Source organism: Xyrauchen texanus, chromosome 33 (genome assembly GCF_025860055.1).
Source record: "Xyrauchen texanus isolate HMW12.3.18 chromosome 33, RBS_HiC_50CHRs, whole genome shotgun sequence".
Lineage (NCBI taxonomy): Eukaryota > Metazoa > Chordata > Actinopteri > Cypriniformes > Catostomidae > Xyrauchen > Xyrauchen texanus.
In genome coordinates, this window is record NC_068308.1 from 19,756,311 (window position 1) to 19,780,340 (window position 24,030).

At 41.5% G+C, this 24,030-nt stretch overlaps 1 protein-coding gene across 6 annotated transcripts in view; it reads right to left on the reverse strand.

Annotated features, from left to right (window-relative positions):
- Nucleotides 1-7,984: 7,984 nt before the first annotated feature.
- The window catches only part of mrtfab (myocardin related transcription factor Ab), a 39,280-nt gene continuing 23,234 nt past the window's right edge, over nucleotides 7,985-24,030 (reverse strand). For 2 of the 6 annotated variants that reach the window (XM_052102533.1, XM_052102539.1), the window contains 16 exons: nucleotides 19,968-20,033; nucleotides 17,323-17,378; nucleotides 17,149-17,224; nucleotides 16,346-16,492; nucleotides 15,564-15,724; nucleotides 14,926-15,042; nucleotides 14,520-14,773; nucleotides 12,754-12,925; nucleotides 12,121-12,513; nucleotides 10,987-12,009; nucleotides 10,662-10,865; nucleotides 9,577-9,675; nucleotides 9,313-9,453; nucleotides 9,099-9,185; nucleotides 8,905-8,965; nucleotides 7,985-8,762 (listed from right to left, as the gene is read on the reverse strand). In XM_052102533.1, coding sequence (XP_051958493.1) covers nucleotides 8,215-8,762; nucleotides 8,905-8,965; nucleotides 9,099-9,185; nucleotides 9,313-9,453; nucleotides 9,577-9,675; nucleotides 10,662-10,865; nucleotides 10,987-12,009; nucleotides 12,121-12,513; nucleotides 12,754-12,925; nucleotides 14,520-14,773; nucleotides 14,926-15,042; nucleotides 15,564-15,724; nucleotides 16,346-16,492; nucleotides 17,149-17,224; nucleotides 17,323-17,378; nucleotides 19,968-20,033 — 3,605 coding nt within the window. In that variant the 3' untranslated portion in view covers nucleotides 7,985-8,214. The remainder of the gene's footprint in view (nucleotides 8,763-8,904; nucleotides 8,966-9,098; nucleotides 9,186-9,312; nucleotides 9,454-9,576; nucleotides 9,676-10,661; nucleotides 10,866-10,986; nucleotides 12,010-12,120; nucleotides 12,514-12,753; nucleotides 12,926-14,519; nucleotides 14,774-14,925; nucleotides 15,043-15,563; nucleotides 15,725-16,345; nucleotides 16,493-17,148; nucleotides 17,225-17,322; nucleotides 17,379-19,967; nucleotides 20,034-24,030) is intronic. The other 4 variants (XM_052102535.1, XM_052102534.1, XM_052102538.1 and 1 more) reach the window with 4 other exon arrangements.

Below are 24,030 nucleotides of genomic sequence, written 5' to 3' on the forward strand. Positions count from 1 at the left end.
TAATGTCATTCTGAATATTTCTAAATGTTTGTAGTAAAAAATGTATGTACTTACAAGTGATTCCCATCTTTTCAAGAACAGAGTCATCCTTTTCTTCAAACCAAATGTTCCTGTGAACTGGATCCTTCTGCTTTTTTTTTTTACATTTACATTAAGTATTTTAAATACTTTTCTGTATTTCTGCACTTAAATTATATTTAATTATTACGCAGACCATTATGTCTGCAAATTTGTTCTGAAACTTTTAGAAGAAAGGCTTTAAGAAATATATGTGTATATAGGCTACTATTTGTTATGTCATTTATGTATTGTGTATACATTTTGAGATGTTAATTAACTATTTGTACAAGGGCTTTTAACATCGATTAGAGTTTGGAGATTGGAATTTAAACATTTAAAGCAGAAACCAAAATCGGACAATTAATATACCTAAAATATATTTTGCAAGAATATTAAAGGTTTTGTATTCACATTTTCAGTAAATAAATGTAAAGAATCAATGACAAAATAAATAAATAAATATAATTTCAAATAAGCATTACGAGGAGCCATCGCAGATGTTATTGACTTTCTTCTGCTGAACATAAATGAAGATTTTTAGAAGAATATCTCAGCTCTGTAGGCTAATACAATGCAAGTGAATGGTGGCCAGAACTCCAAAAAGGAGATATAGTCAGCATAAAAATAATCCATATGGCCATATGGTTTAACCATATGTCATCTGAAGTGATCCAGCTGGTTTTGGGTGAGAACAGACCAAAATATAACAATAGGTTACTGATGTAACCCCGGTTCTCTGAAACATCGAGTGGGGAGATCCACCTATGGGAAGGGCATCTGTACCTAACCTCTGCAGAAGCATCTAATTGCACCAAGTCTGGCTAGACAGACAGAAGCATGTGACCTATGCTCGGTAAGGACCCACCCCCTTACCTGAGAGCATATAAAGACCTGCACGGGCTGCTGCTCCTCAGAAAGTATATTCGCTTCTCGTGCAGCAAGCGGGGCAAGCTTGGTAGATCTCTCCACTCGATGTTTCAGAGAACTGGGGTTACGTCAGTAACCTATTGGTCTCTTTCATCATCTCGTGTTCGAGATCCACCTTTGGAAGAAATTGACAGCTCCCCGATTGCACAATACACTCACAGTGAGGTCCTGCAAGCCAGTTAAGAGAACCGTCGCCTCAAAGAGGCGGTGCTTGACACGTCCCATAATCACACACCTGGCAACCCTGAAGCACACAAGTGAGAACTGTGTACAAGTAGAGCATAAATAAGATATAAAATTCAGCCCAGCAGCATACAGTAAAGATAACATCCAGGCAGGAATATGAATGCATGATTGGTGACATGAAGGTGCATGGCCAACTGGCCCATAACCCCTTTTCCTTACTTTCTATATACATATATATATAAAAAAAGGAGCTAACAGGGGAGGGGCTATGAAGAACCCACCCCCAAGACAGAATGAGCTACTGGGGTCCTGGTAACATCCCGCCTGTAGATCATACAAAAGTATGGGGAGAAGCCCAGCTGAACAGAGCCCAAGAGCTGGGCTTCTCTCCATACTTTTGTACGATCTACAGGCTGGATGTTACCAGGACCCCAGTAGTTCATGCCCCTTGTGGAGTGGGCTCTAATGCCTTCTGGAGGCAGCACTCCCCTAGATTCATAAGCCAAAATTATAGCTCCCACAAGCGAATGGCGGGCGCCCTTCATAAATCTACGAATGAGGGGGTGCTGCCCTGTGGAAAAGACCTGCCTTTATCCATAAGGTCTTGTAAAAAACACAAAATATCATAGACTGAAAACTGATATGATATGGAACCACGGCCATCACACCACCCTTCAAACACTTGCCACTTACAGTCATATAAGGACCTTGTGGAGGAGGCCCTAGCATTCTGTATATTGCAACCACACGTGGGGGATCCCATCGAGCTTAAGTTTGTCCTCTCACAGTCCAAGTCCAAAGAGCCACCCTGACCGGGTTTGGGTGATATATCTCCCCGTTCACTTGAGACAACATGTCTGGGCATAGTGGGAGGGGCCTAGTTGGGCATGCAGAAGAGGAATTATCTCTGCCAGCCATGGTGCTTTGGGCCACCTGGGTGCTATCAAAATGAGGGACAGGCCCTGCTCTCTCACCCTGGCCAGGGTAGGTATTAACAGGCACAGGGGAGGAAATGCATAGAGCAGCACTTTGGGCCACGGGTGGGCTAGTGCGTACACGCTGAGGGGCGCGCCCACATCCCTTAGCGAGAACCATATAGGACAATGGGAGTTTTCGAGCGAGGTGAAGAGATCTATGGTCGCCTGTCCAAATCTCTCCCACAACATGCTCACTATCTGAGGGTGGAGGCGCCAGTCTCCGTAGAGCGGGTTCTCCCTCGACAGAAGGTCCGCGCCCCTGTTCAAAATGCCTGGTACATGGGGCACGCGTAACGACAGGAAGTGCCGCCTGCTCCACACTAAAAGCCTGTGAGCTAGGGCATGAAGCTTTGGCGAGCGCATGCCGCCCTGGCGATTTATATGTGCCACTGCTGTGGTATTGTCGCAGCGAATGAGCACATGATGCCCCTGCATGCAGGGCAGAAAATGATTCAGAGCTTTCCATACAGTCATGAGCTCCAAATAATTTATGTCGGCTGAACGAAGTTACCACTTTTCGCAACATAACAGCCCCGAGAGGGGTCACATGTGCGTACAAGTCTGCACTCCTCCAGTGGCTCAAGGCTGCTGTACACAAGCGCGTCACTGTAACAGAGTGACAGAGATCGCATAACGGGCTGAAGTGGAGGGATAAATCCCACTTCATGAATGCCCTCATTTGCAGAAGGCCCAAAGGCAAAACCTGAATAGCTGATGCCATAAGACCCTGTAGTCTGAGACATGTGCGAAATGGCACATTCGTCCCCTCCTTGAATTGTGATAGACAATTCATTAGAGAGTGCACGCATTCTTGTGAGAGGCATGTGCGCATGGAGATTGAATTCAGCTCCAGACCCAGGAATATAACACTCTAGGCAGGTGTAAAATTGCTCATTCACATTCACTGTGAAAATGAGTGATGTGATTTGCGAAAGCACACGGCGAGTGTCTTGCACCACTTTCACCTTGGAATTGGCTATGATTAACCAATCGTCTATGTATGTTAGGATCCTTAGCGGCGTTATTCTCAGCAGCGCTAAGCCCAACTCTGCACATAGACAGAACACCCTTGGACTCGGCGAGAGGCTGAAAGGGAGGACTGTGAATTCGTAGCATGTGCTCTGATAGGCAAAACGAAGAAATTTCCTGTGAGGGGGATAGTTGTTGATGTGGAAAAAAGCATCTTTCAGATCGACTGATGTGAACCAGTCGTTCTGATGAAGCGAGCGAGTGTGCCGTGTGTTAACATTCTGAAATTGTATTTCCTCAAATGTTTAACACTCTGAGATCCAGAATAGGACGGAGTGAGCCATCTTTCTTTGGAACTAGGAAATAACGGGAGTAAAACCCCTGATTGCATTGATCTAGGGGTACACCATGAATTGCCCACTTCCCGAGTAGGATGGCGATTTCTTCTTTCAGAATGTGAGCAGCACTCTTTTCGGTGTGAGAAAAGATGACGCAGCCGAAAGGCGGAGGTTTCCTGGCAAACTGGAGTGTGTAACAGTTCATTATGGTTCGAATCACCCACTCAGGAGCCGACACAGCCTGCCAAGCTGTTGTGTGACTCGCAAGTGACCCCACATGAGCCGATGAAGCGCTTATAGCTGCATTTATTTGCTCATTTGTAAAGCAATGATGCCATCTTGTGGACAAGATTTTCTCTCATTGTAATGATTCATATGATTTATTTGTGTTTTTATGAAACACTGGGGCCGAAGCCTCTATGGTGTGATAACACTGCTCTCGTACCTTTTCCCCACTGTAAACACCTCCAGCCCTGGGAGGTTCCCCAACATGAGCTGGACAGGGGAACATACATTGTTCTGAACCGAACACACAGGGTGGGCACCCACTGGTGGGCGTGGGGCGGCATGAGCCCACCGAGTGAAAACCTCCTTTTTTTGAACAGGTCAACTAGAAGGGCAGGATAGGAGTCCGGGGGGCTGGTGGCCTGAGAACGTGGACCCAAAGCCCCCTGAGACGGTGCATCAGGCCGCCGTTTTCGTTTACAGTCGGAACGGGGTAGAGTTGGGGGGTTTCTTGGCCACAGCGAAAGACATTCTACCCCAGGGCTTAGCGGATGGCGGGTTACTCTGCTGAGGAGGTGGTTTATTGCATGGCTTTGCATTAACAGGGTGCTGGAAAGGAAGCCCCGAGTGAGGAGGGATGGGTGGTCTCGCGGGGGGGCGCCTGCCGTGTTGCCGCTTTCCAAGCAAGGCATAATTTAAGCGCTTCTTCCTCCTTTTTCTTATCGTCGCAACAGCAGGGCCAAAGAGAGCCTGGCCAGGCTCTACAGGGGCACCCGTAATGCGCCACTTCTCACTGTCAGGGAGGCCCGACAGATTAAGCCAAAGTGCACGTTCTCCGGCCTGGAAGGCCTGATGGGCATTACGGAGGACAAGGTCACTGAATGTGACAATCTCCTTCCACAGAGAGTGTGTAGGGGTCCCTTTCTCTAGTTGCTGCCCCATGTCGAGCAGGAGTTCAGCCTGGTATGCAGAGAAAAGGGAGGAGACATTGAGGGCCCTGACAGCCAAGGCCAAGGCTTTGTAAGAGGCCTGGTGTATGAAGGCAGAAAAGGGATCCATTTTGTTGGCGAGAACAGGCTGGGGAGGGGCAAGTAGGCCACCTTGAGAAGGATTAAGGTGTCTGGCGATAGAGGGCTCAGTGGCAGGGGGGTCACCCATACCAAGGGCCATCATATCCTTCACTTCGAGGCCCACGAGACCGTGTTTAAGGTCGAGCGGGTCCCCCCAACATTACCTCTTATTATTAGCCCAAGCAGGGAGGACAGGGAGAATTTGTTTTCTCTGGCCGGGAGGGGGTCCCAGGAGTTTCCCGTCGTACACATCCCTCTCTTGGTCAGTGGCACTTTGTAGGGCTGGCCATTCGATATTGAGCTGCTCGCTCACACCCTCGATGAGGACGGACTGGGGGAAGGCCACGGTGGGCGTTAGCCTGGGGAGTCATGGAAGATGGGATGGCCTCCTCGTCCTCCAAACCCTCAAGGAGGCCTGCATCGTCTTCGACACTAGAACCACCCGGCTCATTGGCGAACAAGAGGCCCCCTGAGAGAATGACCTCAGGGAACGACGGGTTGCTTTAATCGGCCCAGATAAGTGAAACCGTGCCCCGGGAGGCACCCAGGAATGCGTCCTCATCACCGTTTTCCCCATCAGAGTCAGAAAGTTTGAGGTCGGTACACTGGGTAGCAGCTACATTGAGCTTCCAGCGCCGGAGTTTTTTAGGCAGCGCCAGGCAGTGGCTACAGTTTCCAGAAAGGATGAGGGTCTCTGGCTGCGATGAGGGTACCGCATGCGGCCGGGCAGGCACGCAATAAGTTGTCCCCGGAGGAAGCCGTAGGTTTGGAAACGCCATATTAGAATGAAACTCCTTAAAATCTGTGGTGCGCAGCCGTGGAGCAGGGGAAGTGGTGAGAGAGAAAGGCGGGCAGCCTGATGGTAGTTTAAGCGAGCGTGGGCGGCTTGCAACAAACAGAAACATCTAACCTGGCTGAAGCAAGACAGTCACGTCTGGTGAAGGCTGATCTGAGCGATGTGTCCTCCTGTAGACAAAATTAGTGAAATTCCAATTCCAATCGAGCTGAGAGAAAACAGAGGTCACGAGAAGCGAATGTCAACTGAGGACCAGCAGCGCGTGCAGGTCATTATATGCTCTCAGGTAAGTGGGTGGGTCCTTACCGAGCATAGGTCACGCGCTTCTGTCTGTCTAGCCAGACTTGGTGCAATTAGATGCTTCTGCAGAGGTCGGTACGGGTGCCCTTCCCATAAATGGATCTTGAACATGAGATGATGAAAGAGAACTCCCTTTTCAATGTCATCTTGTCATTACAGTCTTTAGGCACGATCATTATTTCAAGCTTGATTACACTCCTTAGCGCTTGACGTATGTGTATTGCACTAGATGGCGCCTCAGGATGTTTACTCAAGCTTGAAATAAAGATTGTCAAAATGTACAATGAATATTTTGGTCTGTTCACACCCAATACCAACTGGATCGCTTTATAAGACATTAAGAAAATGATTAAACCACCCTTAATTTTATGCTGACTTTTCATTTCTGGAGCTTTTGGTCACCTTTCACTTGCATTATACAGGCCTATAGAGCTGAGATATTCTTCTAAAAATATTCGTTTGTGTTCAGCAGAAGACATTCATTCACATCTGGGATGGCATGAGGGTGGGTAAATGATGTCAGAATTAAAAATTTTGTGTGAACAAACCCAAAAACAGCGGGACTCGGCGCGACGGTCAAAGACATCAATGTAGCGTATGTTTACACATTGTTTTTAAAACAATAAGAAAACAGCACAAACGAAATAAATAAAGTGTGTTTGGTGTGAACGGACCCTAATGCTTTCAAACAAATCGTTTTCAAATGTGGATTTCCAATGTCTCTTTTTGAAATAAAATAACTCAAAGTTTTTTTTTTTATTATTATTATAAATTTAGCAGTGTTGGTATAGTGTGTGTGTGATTACTGGTTATTTTGTTGGCCTACTTACATGTTATAAATACTGTACATCAAGTCGTGGCTTTCTTTCCCAAACTCAGAGCCGTTGAGACATCCTCATGGAAAGGTGAAATTCAAAAGATTTTGTTGGTAGTCGTCAAAGCTCAACAAATTATTTATTTTTTTCGATTTGTGAAGATAGTCTAGCCTGTAAATATCTCTCGCCCTCCTTTGGCCACTGATGATAGCGCAGTGTTGTGGAAAATTCTCAGGTACAAGGATCACAATAAAAGGCATCAATTGACATCAAATTACCTTTTGCCAATAGAAAAACACGAGTTTCCTAAATTAATAGCAGTTAAAGTTACATTCTCTTGAAAGAGAATTTTTTTTAGAGTAAACAATGAGAGTTCTTGTAAAGTGCATTCAGAAAGAATAATTAATTTTTTTATTTTTAAAACAATCCTGCAAACATTTAATACTTTAAAAAATCCAATTATCTTTTATTTGATTTTTCTAAATGGCAGATTAAGTAGTAATCATATGTAAATAATACTTTCTAAATGCACCATGTATATGTGAGTGCAGGTGCAAAAATAAAACACTCCACAAGGCATTTTTTTACCCTTTTAATTAATTTTCTTTTTAAAAAAAATAAGTAGTTTCAAATATTCTGAAACCTGAACCCCAAAACTGACCTCCACCAGCTAATTGTTACAATCAGAGCAAAAACAAAGGTCTTGTCAATATTATGATCCTAAGTACAGCAATGCATAGAGATCTGGTGAACGTCACCAAACCTGGTTCCCTGCAGAGGCCATTACATTGGGTTGTTTCTTTAGACCAGAGCACCAGTCAGGTCAGCTTAAGTGCCAAGTAGGACGAGCTAACATGCCAAATAAGGAGTGGTATTATATCTTCTATTTTTCATCCTTTGAGTTTGTTGATTTGAGTACATTTATTGTATGAAATTGTGTCAAGAATTTATAAGAGAGAAGAAATACATTAAAATCCCTAGCACTGCCTGAACGACAGAACCACTGTAGCAATATATAGTTGTTCGTAGCTCATATCTTTCTTGGGCAGATATGGTGCTAAAGAAGGATAATCATCTCTCCCAGTGAAGACTGTGCTGCCTGGTGTGCTTAGAGTTAAAAGCTATCAAAAGGATTGAATGACCTCATCTCGTGGATACAGACAACTGGTTTAATAGTTGAACCAATGAAAGGATTTAATGGAGATAAAATGGTCAGGCCTGCATAAGTTGGGTTCTTAGGAGTGGAAAGCTGGTGGCGAGGGATTCAGATTGGTCGCTCTGTTGGCAAAGGCAACAGTGTCATGTAATGTAAAATTGTAGATTGTACATGTATGATTAAGTACATGAGAGCTTAAAATTCAGTGCTTAAGATGACCAATCAGATGCAGGATCTGTTTAAATACCATCCGGCAATCTTGTGGAATATAAAGAAAAATAAAGCTTTGCATTTTACGAAACAGCATGTGTGTCTGAAGTTTTTTTGTGTACAGCCTAAACACAGTAAGGTTGAAGGTGCTAAATTGTGTGTTGTTAAGCAATTAAGACCAAATGCTACAAACAGGAGTCCCAATGGAGCTGAAGATCTGAACTGTCCAAAAAGTCTGCAGAGAATACACTGGGTGGGGTGTGTGAACTCAGAGGGGCTAGAACCATTCCCCCACCATTACAATTATTGCTCCCTCCTCCCACAGGTATGTCCAACCAATCCATGCCATCCAGGGTGGGGTCTTCAAAGTCTAGGCTGGTTGGGTGGGGCGAGAAGCTCAGGTCACTGGTGTCCATTGGCGATGGGGGATGGTCCAGAATACTGGAAGTGCTCAGCATTTGGTTGTGGAGGTCATCAATCAAAGTCAATGGACCATCTGGCTCCGCGCCGAGAAGAGGTGTCCCAGTGGTGCTTTCCAGGAAGTCCTCAAGGCGGCCAGTTTCCGAGCAGGGACTGTCCTGTGTGTCTGGGAGCTGATGGGAAGGGGAAGGGTCAACATGATGTGTTGATGGTGAGAGGTGCAGCGGAGAAGAATTTGGGGAGGAGGTGGGAGGGCTGGAATGGAGGTCTGACAGGGAGGGGTCCTGATTAGCTTTGAATCCTGATGAAATTTCTGGTTCAAAAGGGCCAACAAGAGAGACCAACCACAAACAATTTAAGTTTTCAAGCTACAACCATGCACACAGTGAAATAAATTATATTTCCTGTCTAAGAGCACTACAAATTATTTCTAATGTTCACATTATTTTTTTTACCTCCACTCTTGATTAGGATTTCAAACAGGTCATCTATTTGCTGGTTGTTAGAGAGATTTTCCTGTAAAGCAAAGAGCATTTTTCAAAATTAATAGAAGACAAAACAGTGGAAGCCATGAAAGAAAGAAAGAAAGAAAGAAAGAAAGAAAGAAAGAAAGAAAGAAAGAAGGAAAAAAAGAATGAAAGAATCATACTTTTAAATTTTTAGGGGGGTGAGGGTTCAGCTTTGGGGAGGAAGGTGTGAACAAAGTGTGCCGATCAAAGGTTGGGCAAACCTCCTCCTAAAAAGAGAAGGAGATGATGGGTGGAGGGAAAACAGAAAGCTCAAAAAAGAAGAGGGGGAAAAAAAAAATGGAAATGCTTGGGTATGCATGATACGTGAGTTTATCTAACACTGCTACAGTATACCTTAAATGAAGGGGGTGAGGAGGGTTTGCTTAGTGGGTTAGATTCCTCAAAGAAGAAGGGCTCAAAGCTGGGTGGGGAAGATACTGGTGGGTTAGACTCTTGAACTGTTGTGGTGTTCAAGTGGAGCCCTGATTTCTGCACCTGAAAGTAGGAGAGCAATGCTTACTTTAAAAACTTTAAGTGACAAAGAGCTGTAAAGATACCCATTTAGAAATATACATGCTCCTTTTCAGAACATTAACCGATTTGAGAACATGCACTTACTTTGGTGATGGGCTCTCTGACAGCTTGTGATTGGTTGGCAGAACCAGCTATTTCAGTAGATGATTGGCTAGGGAGCTTGGTAGGGGTAGATTGTAATCTCTGAAACCCATAACCAAAACAGAGGTTTATGAATGATTTTTAGTCAAGAAGAAATAAAGATGAACGGCCATGTGCAACGTCTTATACATTTTCTTGAGAGCACTTTTTCTAAGTGCAATTTTTGTGCCAGTGCATAGCGCTAGTGGGCGTGTTTGCGATATCTGTGGGTGTATGCACGCAAACTGTGGGTGTATTGTATCTTAATGAAGTGCCACAAAGTGCAATTTGCTAATTTCTTGAGAAGACGTTTCAAAATCATGTCTGTTTTCAGCGCAAAGTCTAAAATCAGTTACTGCATTTGCAGTTTGGAGACTCCACCAGCAGGTAGCAATACAGTTAATGTCCAAACTCTGAAAATAAAATGGAAAATTAAATGATGTCCCTGAAATTTTGTGTTAAAGCCAAGGATTATTTTTCAATTCTTCTTCTTATTATAATGTTTAAATTTACAATTATACTTATACTATAATTAGTATTAATATTTTTTACACCTATTGTTGTTGAGTGATTTTAAGTCACTGCAATTGAGGCTGGTGGAAGTTGGAGAGGGTAAAATGTTAGATTTTTACATGTGGTGGTTATATAGGATTTTTGACCAATTCCTTATTTTGATTATATTTTGGTTTTAATAGTAATTGGATTTTTTTGTACATATTTTTGGTAACAAATTTTGGTGTTTCATTAATTTCTATTCTTCTAATTCATTGCATGCAGCCCATATACACTACCAACTTCTTATGAACATGCTGTATTTGACAGGGAATGGACTATATGATTGGACGCTGACGGTGATGGAGAAGAGCCTCAGAATTAAATTGCACTTGACCCAGCCCATTAGTGCTTTGCACGTGCAATTTCGCCAAACCCACTTATGCCTAGACTTGGCACATGCTTGCAAGAAAACACCCAAAAATGTATGGCCATGCCCATTGACTTTGCATTTATCGCATAAATAAGGCCAGATATATCTACATATTTTCATTTACCTGAAGAGTAATGCGTCCATTGGATTTGTTCTGAGTAGACTTTCCTGACAGGCTATCCACACTGTTACTGGTTACTGCAATCAGATAACGGTTACCGTTGCTATCAGTGACCAGTGTGGGTGTGGTGTGAGCCTTCAGGAGATCCAGTGGAATAGATGTGGTAATTTGAGTACCAGACTGTTGGTTGACGAACACTTGTGAAATCTGTATAAGAAATAAATTAAGAGAGCGCAAGGATTGCAAGAAAAACATTTGCAAACAGTCTTCACAATGACATTCAAACAAATATATCTGAGCTATCAAAAGAGAGGGAAATGCTGCATACCTGCGGTGTCTGTGACTGCTGCTGTGGCTGATTTTGTGATTTCTGCTGCTGCTTCTGATTGGTTTTTAGTTGCTTTTGCTGACTCTGCTGGATGATGAGCTGCTGCAGCTTTTGTTGTTGCAGCAACTGTGTCTTCTGCTGCTGCTGTAACTGATCCTGCTGCTGCTGTAACTGATTCTTCTGCAGCTGCTGTTGTTGTAGTAACTGTGTCTTCTGCTGCTGTTGCAGCAACTGTGTCTTTTGCTGCTGCTGTAACTGATCCTGCTGCTGCTGTAACTGATTCTTCTGCAGCTGCTGTTGTTGTAGTAACTGTGTCTTCTGCTGCTGTTGCAGTAGCTGTGTTTTCTGCTGCTGTTTTTGCAATACCTGTATCTTCCCTTGCTCTTGTTGAAGTTTTGTTGGGTCCACTAGCATTTGCTGTTGCTGATTATGCTGTTGCAGTAACTGTGTCTTCTGTTGTTGTATGTTTGGTAGGTCCACCAGCATTTGCTGATGCTGCAGTTGTTGCTGTTGCTGCTGTAGACGGTGAATCTTCTGCAACTTGAGCAGTGTCTGCTGTGAACACGGTGTCTGCATCTTTTTCAGAGGCTGGACCTGCTTCTGCAAGTACTCTGATGTGTCCATTTCCTCCTTGATCTCTTCCTTTACCCTCACCTCCAATCCGTTGGGGAGGGATGGTATTTCAGAGGTTGCGGTCTTGTCCATGCCATCTGTGGCTGCTCCATGCTTACCCTGCTCCAGCTGAGAGCGCAGGGTCTCCACCAGCCTCTGCTTCTGCTTGAGCATACGTGTCAGCTCCTCTATTTGCTTGTCTTTCTCCTGAAGCATTTGGTCTTTGTTCAGAGGAGGCACTGCTGATCCTGCTGTTCTCACCAAACCTGGATCTTGAGGCTGCGCAGCTGACAGTGGACCTGGGCGAGAAAAGCTACAAGAGGCCTGCATCTGCCCAAGAGGCTCCTCTTTAATTGAGGAGGGATGATCTGGAGAGGGGTGCAGGGTAAGCTGGGTGAGAGGTGAGCTAACCTGTTAAGGAAAAAAGAAAAGTTTGTAAGATATTCATTCAGCAATACAGCCACACATAATTTTCTTAGTGTGATAAAAAAGCTTTAACACATGCAGGCGACTCAGACCTACCATTTCTCCAAACACATCCCCATTGCAGCTGGCCTCATCTGGACTCAATCCAGCCAAAGAACGATCAGAGGGGGTAGGAGATACAGGAGGAGAGGAGCTAGTGCTGCTGAAGCGCATGATTTGAGGTGGAGTTGTGGTGTGGACCCTGGTGGAAGCTGCCATGGGAAAGGCGGACATTTTAACAGTCGCATCTTTCCTTTCATGTGGGAAGGCACCAGATGTCTGAGCTGACACCTGCTGTAACTGAGCAGATACAGTTCTCACAGCTCCAGCTGCTGATGCTGAGGAACCGCAGTTCTGTTCCTGGTAGTTTTTTAGTCGTTCGATGAGATCGTTCTTAGTGCCTGATACTGTCAGACCCCTCAGTTTGAGCTCATGTTTAAGCTCAGCAACCTAGAAGGGAAATAAAGAAAAAACTAGTTCCACTATATGAACTATTGCTTTTGTATGAGCAGGGTTCCCACACATTTTGACCATTGAATTTCCATCACACGTGATAATGGAAAGATTTTTAAAAATGATTTCATTTAGATACTACTCAAAAAGGCCTGGAAATCACCATTTTAAATATGTCCAGGTTTTCCATGACTGTGGAAACCCTGTATGAGTGAATAAATTGCAACTGTTACCCACTTTGAATTCCTCCAGGTTTGCAGGCAAAGTGTTTGGCTTAGCTCCTCCCACTGTAGGCTGGCTCTGACGAGTAAGCCCATTCTTATTGGAGGAAGCTGTAGAGCAGGTGGATTTTGTCTCGGATGACAAGGGACCAGAATTGGCGGATGGTTGCTGCTTTTCAGTAGGAAATCTGGACATGCACACAGAGTTCACATTAATCTCTCTAGCCAATAATTCACTGCACATAACACATTGTGTGACCAGTACAAACCATGTTTATCCTCACTGCAAGTGAACCTGGAGCGTACAACGCCTGTTTTTACCATGCATATCCTCATTTATTTACAATTACTATATGCATATCACCATCCAGACATGTTACCACACAGACTACTGCGTTTAACAGTATGAGAACTATAAACACGGGAGATAATACTGACTGTTAATGCCTCAAGTGCCCATAAGTTAGATGATGGTGCTAAAATAATTTCTTAATCTTTGTCTGGTTTTAGAGTAAAATATCTTGACATATTTTAAACAAGATCTGTTAACCGAGATACATTATCTTATAAGATGTTAACTTGTTTTTAGAGAATATATCTTATACCTTAGCAAATGTTTTTGTATTGTTGCAAGCATAAATCTATGCAATTTTGATTCTCAGACAATGTTTTAAATTGTTTTAAGGGTGTTTTTGTAGAGAAGTTAAATATTTAATACTGGAAACAGAACAAAGATTATAAAAGGATGTGTGCAGTGTTAAATTGTTGTCTGACATCATCTGAAAATTAAAAGAGCTTTTTAAAAATACGAAAAATATAATGTGTTTTGTATTTCACTGATATTTAAAATGTCAAAAAACAGCTGGGTATTTTTCATAATGTTTTTATAAGGAACAATGGGATTTGCATTGCAATTAGAGTTGAAATGAAGTGAAGCAGCCAGCACATTTTATGTGGAGTGCTGTACCTATTTGCAGCTGTACAGTACCGAGTTTCTGATAGGACCTGTCCAGACAGCCCACCTCCACCACCAGTCTTAACAATGGTCCATTCAGCAACTAAATGTGTCCAGCAGTATCTGTCATTATACCATCTGTTTTACCAAGCCATTTTAAGCCAGTCAGAGACAAATGCACATCACAGATCTCTTCATTCAAATACTGTTTTACCCTTAAGACATGATTTCTCTAATAGAACACAGCCTTTGGAACCGAAAACATCACAAGCCAAGAAATCCTTGCTTTAATTTAAGTACGTTTTCTTCTATCATGCCACTGGAAAGTCCTTTAAACGCAGCGCATCCACTACCAATATTTCCTTATTACATCTTATATTTAAATGCCTTTTTAATTAGTTACATAAAATAAATATAACCAAATATTGGCTGGATAACGATTAATTTTCATTCAAGTGCTTAACTACATACTTTTTTATTCTAAATGAGGTGTAATAAATGAAAAGCAGAGATTATAATCAGTATGTTCAGTTCATTACTTATTGATTACTTCAGTTTGCAAATTCACACACAGCAGAAAAACAGTGCGTATGCAAGGAGTACAGCTATTGTGGAGGTGCGCACATTTTTACGTCAAAAATACTTTTTATTAATCCCATCCTGAGCGTGAGAAGTGGCGTATGCAACATTTTTGTCCGTATATACAACATTTATACATGAGGCCCCTGGTCACGACCCACCAATTGAGAGCTCTGGTAGACATATACACAGATATGCATATGCATAGTTATACCACACGAATGCATGTCCTGTGCGGTTGCACTCACTTGGGAGGAGCAGGTAGGATAGTGTGGTAGTTGTAGTGCTGCTGTTGCTGGTTGATGATCTGAAGCTGAAGGAAAAGCTGCTGTTGATGGAGGATCTTGGCGTACGAGGAGTCCAGCTGGGGAGGAGGTTCACGGTCGTTCTTCTGGTCAGGGGGGATATACTGGTGATATTTAAGTTTCTTCACTTTGGGCTTGTTATCTTTGGGTTTCTTGAGTCGCTGAGAAGTCCGATCTGTGCCGGATTTGGACTGCTGCTTATGATGCGTCAAAGCAAATTAAGATAAAAGGAAGAAAGGAGATTGGTTCTAATTGATAAATGTAATCACAGGTTATACCATCAATTACATTTTTTCCAATTATGTATGTGTATTATGTAAATGTAAATATTTGATGCATATCACTTTACCTTTGTCTGTCCTGTAGGTGGACGGGAAGAGTTCACCATAGTGGTTTCATTGGCTAGAGTCTGTGGTGGAGAGCGGTCAGATGCACGGAGCAGAGGAGGTGGGGCCTGACTGAGGAACTACAATATATTCACTTGTAAAATACGGCATGTGATTTATAATACATTTCTTATGTAACCATCATTCAAAGTATATTGTAGGTAAATAGAAATACCACCAATATTCAGAATAGTGGACGATCAATATAAAAGTATCACAGATTCTTACATTTTGAATCCTAATCTTGAATATTTTGTTATATCCTTGAGGGAAAATGAGGTGATTTAGATCAGAACACTGCACACGCTGAAGGTGTACGAGCTAATTGAAGTGTAGAGCAGTGCTGCCCTCTAGCTTATTGCAGGGATGCAAACTCATGAGAGATGAAAAAGTAAAAAATGTCAAAGCAGGTGTTCCAGGGGTATATTTACAGAGATTTGTTTGATGTATTTACAGCTTTTTGAAGTGTTTAAGCCTGATGTACCCATATCAAGTATTTTTAATAAGTAAAAGTAAAAATGAATAATTTTACCAAACAATTTGGACAAATTGGCTTCAAATAAATTGTGACTTTAGCTGAAAAGCCATTTCAGTTGTGTACCTGAGTGGGCGAGGGGTGTCCATTCATATTCAGCAAATCAGAGGGGGAGTGTTGCGGGGCAAGGCCCAAAGGAGAGTCCTGACTACCCTGTGGATCTGGTGACAGGGCATCACTACTGTCCTCATCCAATGAGGAGCTCTCACCCTTCGGAGACTCTGTACCTAAGAGTCCAGACAAGAAATAATGTCTGATCTGTGCACACATACATTTAAGTATCAAATTAGGAGAGATACTTCTAGATCTATAAATGATTCATGCTATGTAACACTTCAAGGGAATGGGTTAGTGAAAATCCTGTCATCATTTATTTGCACTGTTAACATTCATGGTCCAAGCTGCTCTTTTCCATTCAATGAAAGTTAATGTTCACCAGGGCTGTCAAGCAGGATTTTAACTTTCAGAAAATGTAAGTCTGTTCTTTACACAAAGCTATCATATAGCTTCAGAAGACTTGTAATAATGTGCTTGAGGTGTACCGACTATTTTATGATACATTTATTGTCCTTTTTGAGCTTTAAAGCCCCTGGTCCCAATTCACATTCATTGTAAGGAAGAGCTGTGTTCCATAGGAAAAGAAAAGTCATACAGGTTTGGAACAATATGAGGGTGAGAAAAATATGACAATTTTCAGTTTTGAGATGATGTGAGCTTCGTGGTAATGACTCATTTTCCCATATTTGCACAGCATGTATCTGCATAGCTTTTGTGACATTACAATATTGCTGACATTGGTGTAAAAGTGTGAGACATAATTGCTGTTTTTGACAATGTTAAGGGCTAACCAATGAGTGTGTGCACAGGCAAAATGTTCTTGTGGATAAGCTCGATGGGTCCAGGACGGTGGGAGATTTTATCGTTGAGGTCATCAGCCAATCGAGCTCTCTTCAGCTTCATCTGCTTGGCCTGCAGTGAGGGCTCGGCTGAAGTCTCTGTGGGGGAAATCAATTAACAAATGAAACACTTCCTTCCCCGTTAATAACACCAAAATTCTCCTCTGAGAGTCTAGTATTGACTATTTTTGCTTTTTTTGGAGATTGATCAATTCAACTGCCTGTTTCTGCCTTAACAAAAAAATTAAATACTGTATCGGGTATATAATTTTTCAACTGATAAAGTTACAGACAGTAGTTCAAGTAATAGCAGAACTTTGGGTTGATAAAAAGATACAGGAACGGGTCAGTTCAGGTAAGATAGTTAATAGATAAGTCAAGTGAAGGAAACTGCATAAGACGACTTGAAAAAGATTTATCCATGTTCCTCATTTGTAAGTCACTTTGGATAAAAGCGTCTGCTAAATGAATAAATGTGAATTAAACAGAACAGAATTGTTTTGTCATACTTAATAGTTCCATTTTCATACTTAAAGCTGAAGTGTGTACTTAACATGTTTCCCAAACAAGATACTCAAAAAAACAGAGCTATGTTTTGATAGTGCCACAGAGCCACATTGTTCACACTTTTAGGGGAAGTCAACCTACAAATGGCTTGCTTATAGTTATCTCTGCACATTAAGCTGGGATAAGTATTTTAACAAAAAAAAAAAATGACACACTTTACCTTTAAGAGGGCACAACGTGGCACTCACCTTCTAAAATATGCATCCTCACCAGTTCAGACCTCTCTGGCCGACTCCTGATCTTCCTTTTCAGGTAATCCTCCGTCTGCAAGATTAAAAGAAAAGTTTGTGTCAATGCAAGGTGAGAACAATACAAATTTTTAACAAAGTGCCTTCGAGAGGTAAAGAGATAAATTCACTCACGCGTGCTCTCTCCAGACTTCTCCTTTGCTCGTGAAAGGCAGCCGGACTCTTTAGTGCTGCATATAGAAAAAGAGATGGTCTCAATTGCTGAAGGTCAATGACATTGAGGAACTATTTAGTGTGTCAAATTAGTCATTAAAAGGTCAAACTTAAAGGTAAAAAAAAAAGAAAGAAAAAAAAGAGAACATCCCTTGAGGATCAGATTAGTACAAAAAATAAACTGAGAATGACCTGCTGAAAGAAATGGAGCTGTGTAATGACAGCAAGTGTGAATCCATCAAACACTAAGACATCAAACTCAATGTTGTGCTCAACAGTTCCAATGTTGAAGTGTTATTTATTATTACTTTCTTTGACTCATTTTTGTTAAAAACTCAGGCCATGGTATGTGGTGGTTACAAAGGTGTTAAAAAGAGTTGAAAATAGACGATCTGCTGTCTCTTTCAAACCACACTGCTGCAACCATCTTGTCTTGTTGCTTTATGCTCTACAGTAAATCCAGACACTGTTACCTGACTCTTGGATAGATTATGGTGAGTTAAAACAGAAAGACTGATATTCCTGATCTCTTCTATGCATATTTTTCTTACATGACTAGTACTAGTATATTGATTCTCTGGCTGTATACTGTACTTAGAATATACACTATATACTCTATATATAGCTGGAAATTAAAACACTGAAACAGAAAATATGTGTTCTACTGTATATTAATAAGGGATACCACAGAGTAAGAATGTTTGTCATGTAACAGCTGAGATTGGGTAACATATGATGAAATTTCAGAAGCCTAAAGGTAGGGTTTGGTCATGCTCATCCACCCAGTTTCTAGGTGGGAGAGACTCACAATAATAAACCTGGGGGACACTTAAAATCTCATTGGAACAAAACAAGATTTAAGATTTTAGTGTATGCTGTGTTATGCTTCCTTGAAAAGGGCCTTTAATTAATTGGTAGCGCATGACACAAACTATACTAAAGTCAAGGGTTTGAATCCCAGGGAACACAAAATCAGTTCAAATGGACAGTAAAAGTACTTTGAGTAAAAGTGTTTTCCAAATGCATAAACGTAATGTATATGAAAGTTTGCTCTTGACTCTCTTCAAATAGCAAGAAAAGGTAGAGGAAAAACCATTATGTGACATCAGAGACTGACCTCTCTCCTGTTTTCAAATACTAACCTTCATATCCCTTCATATTATGTTTATAGATGCTAATGATCAAAGCCGTAGGCTCTGGAAAAACACGTCAAACTAAATGCTGAAACTGTCAATGAATATTGCAATGTTTAGAGTTCAGTACTTTATAAAACTAACCAAATAGGTCATCTTTGGCCATTACTATCAAAGAGCAGAGCTAGAGCTGCTGTGGCACTTCCTCTTCCTACAGGGACACCACACAGACAGCACAGTGTGAAGACTACAAATCCTCTTGCCAGATGAGCAGAACACAGAATAAGGAAGTAGAAACAATAGGGGAAGTCGATCCACCTGATAACAACAAGCCCTTTCACAATGACTGAGTTTCGGCAATCAAGCCAAGACTGCATACAAATACCATGCTAGTACGGAATTCAGGATGGGGGCTGAACTAGATAGACCAGGTGCAACTAGTTGCAAACGAGTCACATCAATAAATGCATGTTAAAATAAAAGCTCATTAGCAACATGCACTTTTAAGCTGCAATGTGAATAATAATGCATAACCTGACAGGGACCAGATGTTATGTACCTCAATATTCTTGAATGATTGCAGCATAACACATTGTGGCAGGACTGTGTCAATTTCATACAGAATGAGTTGCTGTGAATGTTGCAATATCCTTAAGAAAGTCATAAAATACATGTAGCCACAGATGCACCACAACAGCACCATACCAACAAATTCAGTTGCATGAAAACGTTTGTGACTAGCGTTTGGAAACATCATTAATCTAGGGGTTCACATACTTTTTCCACCCTGCACTGTCAATGTTTACTCAGTGTGTTCAATAAAGACATAAAAATGTATCATTGTTTGTGTGTTATTTGCTTAAGCAGATTCTATTGTTGTAACTTAAATATCAGATCAAACTTTATGACTAGTTCATGCAAAATCAACAGTGTGCATGGAAAGAGTGTGCATGCTTTTTAAGGGTCACTGGTATTCTGTTGTTACTGAAAACATTTAATCAAACGATAAAGCGATTGGCAATTTACAAATTTTAGGCAGCTATATTACATCTAAAAAATAACAGCTGTCACTGTTCTACTGAATATCTGAACATTTGCATTATACATTGTATTCATGATGTAGCTGGCACAAACATTTCTTAAACTGATGATGTAAAATGAAAATTCTGACATTAAATCACCATTGTCGTTCCAAAACCAAATAACTTTCTTTTCGAACGCAAACACAAAAATAGTATTCAACAGATGAAAAAGAGAAAGCCATATTGATTTGGAAAACAAACGGGTCAGTAAAAGATGACAGAATTAAATTTTTTGGGTAAACCATCCCTTTAATGCTAACTCAAAATTACTGACATACAGCTAATACACCACACTCTGAATTTTATCTGCAGGAGGTTGCACACATGAAAAGTATGTGTAATACAGCAGCATGAATGCTTGACATAAGTACAGAGTGAAATATTGACTTACGGGGCATGATTCCTTGGCTGACCAGCTCCTCTCGTGTCCTTCTCTGTTGTAGTTTGAGCTGAAGAACTGCATGGGGAGAGAGGGAAAGTGTTCAAATACAGAGAATGAAAGAGACAGACTCAATATTCACATCAGGATGGCTGCGTTATGGCTCCGTCCAAGCCACTTCATCCGATCTGTGTGTAGATGACTTTAAGCTGAAGTGAAGCTGGTCAGGACGGGGGCTGGACAGGGCCCTCTTTCTGTTCTGTCTTACTAAAGGGTAAAAGCAGAGAGGAGGGACTGTCAATCTTGAGGTTGTTTGGGTGGTTTTTCATACTTCCTGTTTCACCACGCTCAACTGCTTTCTTCAATTCAAAATGTTCACAAAGAGGGAGAGGCAGACGAGGGCCGTGCTCAAAATCAGGAAGTTAATGAGAGCTGGCACAACACATGGTGTAAGTTGCTAAATAACTTTGAAGAGAGTGGAATGTGGGAAGTAATTGAGATTTGTTAGTGTTGCAGTTGTGCCTGTTTGCTTAGTTTTATTACAACAAGCCGTTAAAGCAGCATTATGATAATGATTGTTGTGTTGGGAGGGATGTGGCTTATGAATATTGATGGTCTCCTGGCACACATGAGGCAGATGAGCTTTTCAGACATCTGAGGCAAGTGTGCACCTGTCAGTCCAAAAACAATGACATCATCGCACACATGACATTGCTTTGTGTTCACCAGTCAGCTATTCTGACCTTCACAGTGACTATGTCTGAGGATCAGATTAACTTTTGTTGAGAAACTGATGCCACATATACAGTTCAGGACGATCTACCATAATGTATAAGAGACACTTTATTAGGAACACTTGTACACCTAATTATTCATGCGATTATCTTATCAGCCAATCATGTGGCAGCAGTGTAATGCATAAAACCATGCAAATACGGGTCAGCTTCAGTTAATGTTCATATCAACCAACAGAATGGGGAATATGGGATTTTCACACTAGGGCTGGGTGATATGGATAAAAAAATTTTTATCGATATCGATATTTATCACAATATATATTTCATACCATTAATGGGGGCGAAACCGCATTCCAAATGTTTGTTTGACCTCAAGAATGAATTAAATAGAACTTGTTAGTTTACAAGTATACTCCAGAGGGTAAGATACATTTAAAGTATATTCAGTTTAGGATTTAATCCTACATAAGTAAAATTTTGCCAATGTCATCATCTTCAGTTTACGATTGACTCCACTGAAAGACTTTCTTGTGACGCTCCACACTCCAGCTGAGTAGGTGGCGGTAATGCACCAAATGTTGGAATGCCAACCGACACTTTCTTGCCTATGACAGGGATATGGATCATGAAAAAAAACATTTAACTAAATGGTACATAAATAAACAGCAATGGTATTGATTTCGGAGTTGTTGTTGCGTTTAGTCGATAGCTGTATTGTATTGTCAGTGCTGTCTTGTTTGGTACACAATATGTGACAAGGAGGAGGACATGGCTGGGCCGTGAGGATGCATACCCAGCACTGAATTGTCCAAATCAGCCAGGAGGGGATAAAGACCAGCAGTTTGAGAGAGACACAAGCGGCCACTGTATGTGTGTCCGTGTGTTTATGTTTATTTTAGTTCATTTATGTCATTAAAGTTATGTTGACTCTTCTGCCGGTTCCCGCCTCCTCCTTGCCCATTTTGAACCCTTTACACTGTGCCGAAAACCGGAAGGATGAGGGATTCCACTGTTGTGGAGACCTCGCCGCTGCCATCCGCCAGGCTTATGCAGGTAGTATGCTTCCTAATACTTCCTGATTTCATCACAGTGATTCAGTTAGCTAGTTTTATGTATAACTTTGCCAAACTGCTTGCGTTTTTAGCAAGAGGTACCTGATTTGATCGTCAAGATGTAGAACGAAATTTAGTTTTTCAATAAATATCGATATAGTTTTGTCACCCAGCCTTATGCACAACAGTTTCTAGAGTTTACTCAGAATGGTGCCAAAAACAAAAAACATCCAGTGAGAGGCAGTTCGGCAGACGGAAATGTCTTGTTGATGAGAGAGGTCAACGGAGAATGGCCAGACTTGTTTGAGCTGACAGAAAGGCGATGGTAACTCAGATAACCACTCTGTACAATTGTAGTGAGCACAACACCTCACAACCAGAAAACCACATTGGCCACTTTATTAGGACCATAGTGTTCTTAATAAAGTGCTCAGTGAGTGTATACTAGGGTTATCACAATACCAATATGTCAACACCATTACCAGTGAAATTTCACAATTCTTGATAACACAGCAAAAATGTATATAACATTTTACACACTTCTTTGAAAAGTTAAATACTAATATAAAACAAATTAAATTAAAACACTGGAATGTAGCAACAAAGTATTCCTCAATTAATTAAACATTGCTGCACATTTTTCAAGTAATTATTCAAGTAAACAGCCAGTAAGGTGGTACATGGTGCGTTTTATGCCTGTTGTGTGAGCTTCTTATCAGGTGAAATCACATGGAAATCGCTGGTGGTAGTGTGGTCGTGGCTTGCATCATGTGAGTTGGGTTACAAGCGTAGCCGAGTGGCTTACAAGTTGCTTACAGCCTCCCGATAATTTTTAAACAATTCGGGCACCGTCAGCTTGAATTTGTGAGGTATGTGAAGTTGAACCGATTAGGCCTGAAGTTCATCTACCAGAAGTTCACCAATCAGGTTCACCAAAACACAGAACAACAAACTTTGACAATGTTTACCTTGACAGAATTGTCAGAGGATCAATCAAGAGCTAAAGCTGTCAGGTGAGTTGCAGTGCATTTTAGCTGGTTAGCAATGCTGTTTTAATTTGTAATTCATTCAGACACAGCCTAGCTAGGTAGATCATGTTTATTGCTACAGTGGTAGAATTTAATGTTGCTATTTGTTTTCTGGTAACTGCTTATACAGTGGATAATGTCATGAATAGTAAATTATGTCATAACTAGAATAGCGCAAAAATGAATGTAATTGCGTCCCAATTCAGCAAGACGTAAATTTGTGTACCTACGCCTCTGTGCTATTAACAGGTAAACTAACTCATAACGTGTGCAGGGGCTCACGACCTCCAGAGTGTCAGAACTCACACCATGTGCACCCAGTCTAATAGAACAAAGAAATAAGTGAAGAGAAGTGAGTGGATTTCTCTTTATCTTGTCAATATTGTTGTTAGTTTAATAATAATGACATCAACCACTCGCTGAGCACTTTATAAGTAACACTAAGATCCTAATAAAGTGCCCGATGTGGTCTTCTGCTCAATACAATAGTACAGAGTGATTATCTGTGTTACCGTAGCCTTTCTGTCAGCTGAAACAAGTCTGGCCTTTCACCGTTGACCTCTCTCATCAACAAGGCGTTTCCGTATGCAGAACTGCCGCTCACTGGATGTTTTTTGTTTTTTGGAACCATTTGGCACCAACTCTAGAGACTGTTGTGTGTGAAATGACATTTTGTCACCACTCTGATGGTTGATGTGAACATTAATTGAAGGTCCTGACACATATCTGCATGATTTTATGCTTTGGACTGCTGCCACACGACTGGCTGATAATAAGTAGGTGTACAGGTGTCCCTATTAATTCGACACAATCCTGATTTTCCCACCCTTGTTTGTAGTAATTGCAAGCATTGCGCTCAAATATGCATAAGCATTCCAAAGCAGTCAGACAGCACTCAGTTACGGAATCGGTAAAACTGATACTGCAGAAAGACCTGTATTATTTTTTTTTATTTAATATCATCCTGTACCAAAGAACTGTATTTTTGACATCCATAACATATACAATGGCTGACGTTGCTTGAAGATCAGATCTGAGGATATGAACCTTCTACTTTTTGGGCCCCCGTTGGTCGCTAGTTCCCATAAAATCCCAAACATCCAGTCCTGTTCTCACTTGTAAATTGAGTACTCAATTCAGTTCCACTATTTCTTGGTAAATTCTTCCCATTCCCACTTCATTTTAACAGCTGTTTTTGACCACCCACTCCTCAGCGCTGCTCTGCACTATTTTTGTCCCCACGGAAGAAGAAACACAA